At 58.9% G+C, this 10,246-nt stretch overlaps 2 protein-coding genes across 4 annotated transcripts in view; one reads left to right on the top strand and one right to left on the bottom strand.

The window, feature by feature from the left end:
* ARPC1B (actin related protein 2/3 complex subunit 1B) overlaps nt 1-4,121 on the top strand; it is a 13,596-nt gene extending 9,475 nt beyond the window's left edge. Inside the window, exons 5-10 of the mRNA XM_081819334.1 lie at nt 416-561; nt 1,323-1,529; nt 1,633-1,708; nt 2,435-2,640; nt 3,408-3,498; nt 3,788-4,121. Coding sequence (XP_081675460.1) covers nt 416-561; nt 1,323-1,529; nt 1,633-1,708; nt 2,435-2,640; nt 3,408-3,498; nt 3,788-3,826 — 765 coding nt within the window. The 3' untranslated portion in view covers nt 3,827-4,121. The remainder of the gene's footprint in view (nt 1-415; nt 562-1,322; nt 1,530-1,632; nt 1,709-2,434; nt 2,641-3,407; nt 3,499-3,787) is intronic.
* The window catches only part of PDAP1 (PDGFA associated protein 1), a 30,062-nt gene that overhangs the window by 12,613 nt on the left and 7,203 nt on the right, over nt 1-10,246 (bottom strand). Inside the window, exons 5-6 of one of the 3 annotated variants that reach the window (XM_081819332.1) lie at nt 9,040-9,191; nt 558-829 (exon numbers count right to left, since the gene is read on the bottom strand). In XM_081819332.1, the coding sequence (XP_081675458.1) occupies nt 810-829; nt 9,040-9,191 (172 nt within the window). In that variant the 3' untranslated portion in view covers nt 558-809. Of the gene's footprint in view, nt 1-557; nt 830-7,205; nt 7,935-9,039; nt 9,192-10,246 lie in introns of those variants that run through there. The other 2 variants (XM_006750966.3, XM_081819330.1) reach the window with 2 other exon arrangements.

Genomic DNA, 10,246 nt, shown 5'->3' on the forward strand with positions numbered 1-10,246 from the left:
GGGTAGACGAACCATGAGAGACGATGGACTCTGAAAAACAAACTGAGGGTTCTAGAGGGGAGGGGGGTGGGAGGATGGGTTAGCCTGGTGGTGGGTATTGAGGAGGGCACATTCTGCATGGAGCACTGGGTGTTATGCACAAACAATGAATCATGGAACACTTCATCTAAAACTAATGATGTAATGTATGGGGATTAACGTAAGAATAAAAAAGAAAAGGGAAAAAAATAATAAAGGCCACCAGGGATAGAGTTCCCACCTGGAAGGGACCCTGCTCCCCACTGGCCTGATCCAGGCCCTGAGAGGCCCGTGGGCCAGCAGTGCCCAGGCCCCTCCCTTTGGGGACCCTAGGGGGTCTGCAGGGCTCCATGGGAAGGTAGAGTCCCTGGGGCACTGAGGCCTTGGGTGCTGAGAGTGCCGGTCCCCCTCCCCTCTCCCTGTCCGTGTGTCCAGGTGGGTGTGCAAGCACATCAAGAAGCCCATTCGTTCCACTGTCCTCAGCCTGGACTGGCACCCCAACAACGTGCTCCTGGCTGCGGGCTCCTGTGACTTCAAGTGCAGGTGAGCGGGGGGGGGGGGGGCCTGAAATCAGCAAGGGAACCAGGGTGGAGGGAGCCCTCCGCCCTGCCTTCCAGACCAGCTCTGCCGCCAGCAGGATGACCCAGGGCCTCAGTCCAGCATCTGTGAGGTTTTGCTTTTGGAGGGGTCGCCATTGGGTCCTGTCTCCAGCCCATGAAGAGTCTCGGCAGGATGCACCCTTTGCTACCTCTTCATGTCGGCAAGGCCTCTTTCCTAGGTCCTCCTCTCCTTCAGTTTCCTTGTCTTCCACCTGAAGGACAATGAGTGGGTATGCTTCTCACACTAAGGCATAAATGACTGAGAAGCTTAGACAGACCTGCCTCATTATCTCGGGCCTGGAAGGTAGTGTCCTCAGTCCCCACTGGCTGTTTCTACTTCTGGGCCTGGCACCCGTGAGCTTCCCAAGGCCTGGGGCTCCCAGCTCCAGACAGATGGCCTGGGTCTCTGAAGCGCCGCCCAGGAAACAAGGCTCCAGCAGGCTCCAGGGGCGGCCCCTGGACATGGAGAGGGGTAACGTCCTGCTGAGGTTCTGTTGGTGGGTGGGGAAGCTGGTTTGTGGGCACCTGATCTATCCAGGGACCCCGTGCTGGCCCTGAGGCCCAGACTCGTCCAAGCATGAAGATGCAGGTCACGAAAAGCCGGCTCTGTAGCCACGAGCCCCCGGCTGGGCACTCTGGCCTCACCAGGCCAGTCTGGGACCCCCTCGGCCATTGCGGTTTGTTTCCCTTGGTCTCTCCTGGCAGGATCTTCTCGGCCTACATCAAGGAGGTGGAGGAGCGGCCAGCACCCACCCCGTGGGGCTCCAAGATGCCCTTTGGGGAGCTGATGTTTGAGTCCAGCAGTAGCTGCGGCTGGGTGCACGGCGTCTGCTTTTCGGACAGTGGCAGCCGTGTGGCCTGGGTCAGCCACGACAGCACCGTGTGCCTGGCCGATGCCAACAAGAAAATGGCGTGCGTACAGGCCACAGGGGTGGCGGAGGGGGGTTGGGCAACCAAGGCACAGACGGGGAGCGGCCGGAGCGGCTGACCCCCCGCCCCCCGCTGTCTCTCTCAGCGTCGCGACTCTGGCCTCTGAAACGCTGCCGCTGCTGGCCCTGACCTTCATCACGGACAACAGTCTGGTGGCAGCGGTGAGGCAGGGAGGGGCAGGGAGGGGCAGGGAGGGGAGCGGTGTTAGAGCGGCTCTCCACTGGTCTCCCCCCACCTTCTCTTCCTCCTTGGTCAGAATGGGCTGGCTTATGCTGCTGTAACAAGGCCCCAGTGCAGGTGTTTGGGGGGCGGGGGGGCTGCGTCTCCAACATGCGCCCCAGCTGCCATGCAGGGAGAAGGGGGAGGCGGAGAATTGTGCCCTGGACCCTGAGGTCTCTGCTTACGTCTTACAGGCCAGTGGGTGTGTGGGGGCAGCACAGTTCTCCCCCGCATCCAGAAGGGCGCTGCTCTCCTCCTGCCCACCGATCTGTCTCCCCTCTTCCCCCCACATCCCCCCTCAGCAAACATCCTCGGGTCCCGGATGGTGAGGGCAGACTCAGGCCTGCTTTGCCTACAGAAGCATCCAGCTGTGGGGTATTCTCCGGTTGGGCAGGGCACAAGGTCCCGGAGCTTCCAGGGAAGGCGGCCACCCCTAGATGCTCCCACCACCCCCCAGCACCCGGTCCCTGTCCGTATACCCAGGGTGGGCCCGGCTGTGTCTCCGGGCTGGTGTGGGCTTCCCTGGGGCTCCACCCAAGTCCCGTCACCAGACTCCCTTGGTGTCGTGCCTTGTCTCCAGCCTCTGTTTCCCCGTGTATAAGATAGTGGCGCTGTGCCCGCCCTCGGCCACGCTCCTGTGACCTCCCCGCCCTGTTGCCCTGTCGCAGGGCCACGACTGTTTCCCGGTACTGTTTACCTACGACGGCACCACAGGGACGCTGAGCTTCGGCGGGCGGCTGGACGTGCCTAAGCAGAGCTCACAGCGCGGCCTGACGGCCCGAGAGCGCTTCCAGAACCTGGACAAGAAGGCGAGCTCGGAGGGCAGTGTGGCCTCGGGCGCTGGCCTGGACTCGCTGCATAAGAACAGCGTGAGGTGAGGGCGGGACCGACCCTGACTCCCCTCCCAGCAGTGTCAAAAGTGGGGGGCCCTGACTTAGGAAGCGGGCGACCTCTAGGTGGCACAACAGCATCAGGTGAGGGCAGCGCAGGTGCTGTGGGGACCGTCGCGGTTCTCTGGGACGACCAGAGAGCCACCAGCCCTGTGGGCAGGGCCATGGCTGAAACGGTCCTGCCGCCACCTCCCTGAGCAGTGAGGCAGGATGAGGCGTGAGAAACTGTCCACGACGCCCCAGGCCTGCCAGCCCCAGGTGTCCACCCCGCAGCCAAGCGGGGAGAAGTACGGTGGGACTTCCTGACCCTTCCTGACCGCCCCCGACCCCGGCTGGGTAACCCCCCCGCGGCCATCAGGTCCAGTGTCATTTTCAGACCCAACTCCTGAGCCCGGCTTTCAGGGCTCGTCAGCACGACCCCCAGGTCCTCCCAGCCCCCGGTTTTGCTTTCCCCCCATCCTGCTACACTCCCATCACTCTGGACATCGCCCACACACATGGGATCCGTGCCCGGCCTCTGCACATCCGCTTCCATTTGCCTGGGCTTTCCTACTGCTCCTCCAAGCAGACTCGCGAGTCCCTCCTCTGCATCCCCTCCCGGCCCACTTCCCCGGCTCTCTGCGAGGCGCACCCCACCCGCACAGCCCAGCACTTCTCACCGGAGTCGGGTGGGAGCTCCTGGAAGGCGGACGGGCGTGAGTCCAGCAAAGGGCCACGGCTAGGACCCATGAAGCCCTCCTCCTCTTTGCAGCCAGATCTCGGTGCTCAGCGGGGGGAAGGCCAAGTGCTCCCAGTTCTGCACCACAGGAATGGATGGTGGCATGAGCATCTGGGACGTGAAGGTGAGTCCTAGCCCACCTTGGCCCTTCCTCCCCCTGGCCCTCCTCGATGGATAGCCCCTTTTATTTCTCTAGGAGGAAGGCACTTCTTTGGGATGAAGGCAGGGGGAGATGGGCACCCCTGGGGCACCTCCCTTTAGGGCTGGGATTCAAACCCAGGTCTGCCCAACTCCAAAGACCAGGTTCTCTGTCCTCTGCCAGGGGCTGGGCTGGCTAGAGGTCAGGTCCCTGGGGGGTGGGTGTGTGGGGGACAACCAAGAACCAGCCTGTCTGTTCTGCTGTCTCCTTCCAGAGCTTGGAATCAGCCTTGAAGGACCTCAAGATCAAATGACCCATGAGGCACAGGTTGCCCTCATCCCAGCTGCTGGGGGAGGGGGTCAGGGAGGCTAAGGATTGCTTTGCTGAATGTTTCTAGGGTAGCAGTTTGGGTCCCCCTGGGGACTGCTCCAGCTGGAGGGGAGGGAGGGAGGGATGGGAAGCTTTTCTGACCTATTGAAGGAACAGGTGCCTTTTTCTTATAAAGAGCTGCTTTCATTTATTGTTAAAAACAAAAATGTTCTCAAAGTACTGTGCTGGTCATGAACTGCAACAACGTGGATGTAATAAAAAAGCAATCTTAGAGCTGGTCTCCCGTGTTTGGGAGGAGCGTGTGTTCTCACGGGCACAGGTCCCTTCTGCTCTACCAGAAAAATTGATCCCGAAGCCCAAGGGCCTTCTCCTCCCTGCTCCCCTTTCCCTCGCAGTCCAGCCAGAGCGAGGCTGGACCCTGGTGGCTTCCCTGTCACTCGGTAGTCGGATTCCCAGACCAGTGCTTGCATGTTCCAGGCTGCTGCTGGGCTTTAATGGAAACTGATTTCTCGACTTGACATTTGCAGCTGGTTTCTGATAAATGCGCATCATTTCCTAAGACCATTTCCCCCCCATTCCTATTTCACACAGATGGCCTTTCCTGCGTAACACATGCTTCTGTTACCTAATTATTCAGTCACAGCCAGGTAATGAGTTACATCCACAGATCCTAACTGTGAATGGCCTTACGTTTGCAGGATGGAAGATACCTAAACATACCTTATCCCAGACTGTTCTAGGGCCTATCCATCAGGATATCCCCCAGTCAGAAAAGGCCCGCTGACTCTTTTTTTTAAATCACAAGATAGAAATTCTAAGATCCCAGGAGACAGGCCCCACAACTCCTCTTATTCTAATTGCTTGCCAAGGCCCTCCCAGCCTGCACCAGCCCGCTGTAAGGTGAGCTTCTGGTCCCAGAGCTGACGGGACTGTTGTCAGGCCCTGGAAGGCCAGGGAGGTGTCCACATATCTTTTTTTTATAGCTCACCTCAGGGCTGAAAAGTGGCCCCAGAATATCAGTGTTCTTCTGAGACCCTGACAAACAGGCTCCCCTCACTCTGAGAAGGATGAGCAGGAAGCATGCTCTTTGGCTGCAGGGGCCTCATAGATGTGAACTGTCTGCCCTCGTTAGAGACACAGTACTTGGCTGAAAACTGACAGGCTCAATGTTTTGCTTCTCAGAAGGAGGAAAAGGCATTAGAGGACTAGGTCGGATAGGGCTGGGCTTCTGTGGCAGGTGGGAAGTACATCAGGGAAGGAGGGGATTGGACCCTGTTCTGTGGTGGACACTAGGGCCACTGGCCAGGCTTTCTACACCCTGCCCCACTGGATGTTGAGGACAGTGGAGGGAACAAGCAGCTCATAGTCTGGTGGGGGCAGTTAATGATGACAACCCAGTGTTGGGGAGGGAGCTGGTGGAGCAAGAAAAGGAGGGATTGGGACTGAGGGAAGATTCCACGCAAGTCATAACGTGCAAGAGGGCTGTAAGCAAGGGTCTGACCTTTCTAGGAGCCAGAGGATTGATATGCAGGACAGGGATAAGGTGGGTGGTGAGACTGGGAAGGTCCCCAGAGACCAGCTTCTGGAGGTCCTTGGCATTCTGGGGAACCAGGCCACTAAAATGGGAAGACACATGAGGCTGCTGGTGCAGTTGTGTGGGTGTGAGGTGACCTGGGAATAACACAGGCCCTGGGGACCAGCGGGATGCAGGGGATGAGGGACAGAGAGGAGCTGGGATGACCTGGGTGAGTGGAGGAGAACACAACTGGGAATATCCTAACGCGAGAAATTATGTCCCCACTGTGGGAAGGTTTTGGGGCGCCTGGGTGGCTCAGTTGGTTAAGTGTCCTCGATTTTCGGCTCAGGTCATGATCTCAGGGTCATGAGATCGAGCTCTGTGTTGGGCTGAGTGTAGAGTCTGCTTGGGATTCTTTCTCTCCCCTCCCTCTACCCCACCCCCCCATGTGCACGCACACACTATAATCTTAAAAAGGGGGGGAGGCCTTGTCACCCCCTTTTAAGAGAAAACTGAATGCCAGAGAAAGAAGTTACCTCCTCAGAGTCTCACAGCCAGGAGGTAGCAGAGCCAGGATCCAAACTCAGGTCTGACTTCCGAGCCCCACTTGGAGGGGCACCTGCTGAAACGTACTGGATGTGGGTCCGGATCGCTAGCTGAGCCAGGAAGGAAATGCTTCGAGCCAGAAGTCTTGCCAACACATCACCCAGGTACACAGGTGAGATCTGTGCGACCACTCGGAGGCCCGTACACACCAGGGACATCCTGGCTTCTAGTCTCACACCAAGGTACAACCAGACAAGGACAAGTCCCGGGCACACAGGGAGCCCTGCTGGCCCAGCCGTTCCTGCAAACCCCCGGCTGCCAGCACGTTAGAGGCCACCTCCTCACCACCCCGTGTGGCTCTAGTTCGGCCGGCTGGCAGCCCCCGGAGCCAAAGGCAGGGTACTCTGTCCGTGAACCTTCCAGACAACCACCACCTTCTTGTTCGTCTTCTCAGAGAACTCATTTTCACGGCACAGACCTGAACCAGCTCTGCACGACCTCCAAGGGGTGGGGGGCTCTGGCCAACCTCTGAGGTTCAGTCCCGCTTCTCAGGTCCAGGGTCAGGGATTTTCCACAGGCCAGGGGGAGCTGCAGATGCCGGCAGCTGTGGTAACCCTTCCGGGGCTCCTGGGGCTGTTGACCTCCAGCATGGTCAAGCCCAGGGGGTGTGGCAGGATCCCTGGAAGTCAGGGGCCCAACTCCATCTCTGCCACTAAATCCTCCTTTCTGACCTCAGGCCAGACCCCTGCTTGGCACCGGTTACTGACCTCTCAGGACTGTATGCAAAGGATGCTGGTATTCACAAGGCGAAGCGCCCCTGATGAAGGGGTGCAGGAGCAGGAACAGGCACAGGGGCCGAGTCTGCAGGCGGCTCACGTGATGGTGCTAAGCCTCAGTTTCCCTGCTGCCATCCCCACCAGGGTGGTAAGGATGGCATGAGGTCAGGCCCGGCAGTCATGCCAGGTATTGGGATGCTCCTCCCAGCACTGAAATCCTGACACTGTGAACACCAGGGGCACCTGGAGGGCATCACAGGGAGGCATGCTGCTGCTGCTATGGACCATGGACCAGTCCCTGGTCACTCTGGCTTAGGGTCTACCACACTTGGGTTAAAGGAGGGGAGGGACGAACTCTGTATCCCGAGGTCTCTCCTAGCTCAGATGCCCAGGGACCAGTCCCCACACCCGGCTGGGTGCTGCCCGAACCTCGTGGGGCAGGCCTGCCTGAGAGCAACACCATGCCCTGCTGGGGAAAAGGGCCCCCAGGCACAAGGGCCCAAAAATGGATCACAGAACAAAGATTATGATAATGTCAAGTTTAATCTGCCAAATATACAAGTTGGACTTGTGGAGTATGTTTTGCCTGGGTGCTGCACAGTAAACAGAGGCTTCTTGAAATGATCAACGGGGAGGGTTAAGAATGGGCCCTAGCACTGGCCAGAAGGGTGGGGATGGGGCGGGGAAGGGCAGAGGGGACTGGCTGGGGACGAGCCACGACCCTCATGGACCCAGGGGCACGGGCTCCCAGACGACAGCCCCTCTGAGTGAGCACCCAGGCAACACAGACCGGGGCCGGTTGTTGCAAACTTGTCAGCAGCTGCCCCCCCCCGCCAAACAATCAGCCCCTACCAGGCAACCTACGGGACAAATGGAAGCTCTTCTTACCCCACTTCCCAGGCACCCCCAACAAGAGTTCTGAATTCTAAAAACGGCAAAAACATTCGAATGGTTACATATGAAATGCTGTCCCGCATCTTTCTGTCTCAAAGATAGCAGCCGCTCCCTCCCCCCAGCCCTCCCCACCATCCCCCCAAACAATTTCTGTGCCAAGATGAAAAGGAGGCCCCAGGCTGTGGGGGCTCCTTGCCGTGAGGGGCTGCTGCTGCGGCGGCGCCAGGACGGGGCAGGCGAGACTCGGCAGAGGGCCTGGCGGCGCGGCCGGACCCCTGGTGCCTCCTCCCGCAGGCCGTGCTACTTATTCAGGGACAGCGACTGCATCCGTTTTCCCGACAAAGTCGCGTCATCCTTTGCTGAGGGCGGGAAGGGAAGGGCAGGTGTTAACGTGACACCACCCCTCCGACACACATGCGCCCACACACCCCGGGAGCACGGCACTGAGAGCTCGAAGACCACAGAAAACATTCGGGGCAACGGGCTCAGCCGGCAGAGGAACAGCCCCGGGGGGAAGAGGGTTCCTGTGGAAGCCACTGCGCCCTGGTGTCCAGACATTCCCGTCACATTTGGGGGGCTGCCCCCTGACACAAGCCCACCACACAATCTACTGGGCAAAGAGGAACCTCTAACCACCCCCAGGCGAAACCCCACAATTACACCCTCTCCCCGTGGGCGCTGCAGCCTCCGACCAGCAACAACATTCCAAGGCCTTTCCTGCTTGCGGTCTGGGAGGAAAGAGCTACCAGTGGGGAGCTGGGACAGCAGGCTACCTCCAGTGTAGTGTGACAACCCTGGGGCAGCTGATCTCCCCCTTCTAGGCCTCGGTTTCCTCGTGATTTGGTGAGGAGGCAGGACAGCAGATCCCTAAGGGCTCTTGTGGCCCCACGTGTACAGAGGGGTGCGTGAGACCAGGAGGCGGAAAGTCCTGAGTCAAATGCTCCTATAAACCAGACCAACTCCCCACGGCTCCCGCCACCAACCTCTGACCCCCCTGGAGGGAGAGCATGGAAGAGGGAGAGCTGGGCCAGATTTCATCCGGGGTGCATGTGAGGTCCAGCCACGCCTGCCCTACCCTCTCAAGCCCCTCAGATGGACAGCGGTTACCCGAGGCAACTCTCCCCACTACACAAGGTACCAGATACCTTAGCAGGACCGTCCAACCTTGAAGGTATGCCCTAGCTGCATCCCTGCGGCTTCCGTCGGCTGCTGTGCACGGTGCTCTGCTTAGATTCAAACCCTAGTCTGACTCCGGGCTGCTGCTGGACACTCCCCGCACCCTAGGATGTGGTGGGCAGGAACGCCCACCTCCACGTGACGAGAAAGGCACATGCATGTACCCACAGGCTGGGTCTCTAGCCAACAACCCAACCCCATCCCATCACACAACAAGGACACTGAAGCGCAGGGTTTGGTGGCTTGCCCAGAACCAGAGTCAGGCAGCCAGACGAGCTCACCACTTACCTTTCCTCTCTTCTTCTTTCTTCCTGGCAGCCTCTTCCCGCTGTTTCCGGATGATCGCCAGCCGGGCAAGGTCAGCTTTGGCTTGCTCTGTCTTCCCAGCTAAATGCATTTTCATGTAACGCTCCTTTGCTTTCTGCTTCTCGATTTCTTCTCTGTTTGGATAAAATGGTGTCACAGGGGACATCTTCACAACCATTATCAGCTGAGCTGAATGTGGAAGCCAGGATAGAAGCCAAGTCCTCGGGCCTGGGACCCAAGTGGAGGAGGGCACCCTGGCTCCGCATACCCTCTTCATGATGGACACTCACCAAACAAGCAGAGGCACGGGCCCGGACCTCTGACGGACAGACTTAAGGGGCTGGAGGAAGTTCAAGTGGTGCAGCAGCTTCCCCAGAAAGCAGAGGATGGGGGTGAGCTTAGCACAGAGTGAACAATGTCTGCGCTGGGGGGTAAGGGGGTGCTAACTAGGGTCTCATGTCCACAGCGAGAAAGGAGGATCAAAAACCAAGTGAACAGTGTATCCAAAGATGAGCAGGAGGAGGAAGGCACTGGAAACCACATTCTGTGAGGGGTAGAGAAGGGAGTGGACCAAGTAGCCCCGGATGGGAACCACACCCACCCAACTCAGGTCAACAGAACACAGCACATTCTCAATCAGGGCAGCTCAGATGTGTAAGAAAGAGACTGCCCTCCAGGGCATGAGCCCCCACTGAGGAGGGTGTGGGAATGAGAGCTAGGCTCCCACAGGACAAAGGTGTCAGTCAGTCACCAACCCACTAGATAGAGAAAGAGGTGATGGAGGATCTTCCTCCCAGGCCTGAGATTTTGAACTGGAGTGGGCACACTTTTCACTGTGCTATTGGATGGTCCCACTTATACCAGGTTCCTGGAAGAGCCAAGTACTGGAGGAGGGGGCAGGGAAGCCCTGCCTAGCAGGAGCCTGGGGGAAGGACCTGGCCTCCCGGAGGTCTTCACAGCACACAGCACTGAGTAATAAGAAACAAAACATGGGGACAGGCCCGACAGAAGGAGAGAAGGCCAGCCACCGAAAGTCAGGAGACTCTGGATAAGAAACGTGCTACAGAGATGAGACTAGCATACCTCTCAGCTCAGCAGATCCTACCCTGGGAGGTAGGTGCAGAGCCAGGAGCCTCTAAGCTAAACAGGAGAGATCCAAACCCGGGGGGGGGGGGGGGGGGGGGGGGGG

Source organism: Leptonychotes weddellii, chromosome 5 (genome assembly GCF_054177405.1).
Source record: "Leptonychotes weddellii isolate Sample4059 chromosome 5, ASM5417740v2, whole genome shotgun sequence".
Classification (NCBI taxonomy): Eukaryota; Metazoa; Chordata; class Mammalia; order Carnivora; family Phocidae; genus Leptonychotes; species Leptonychotes weddellii.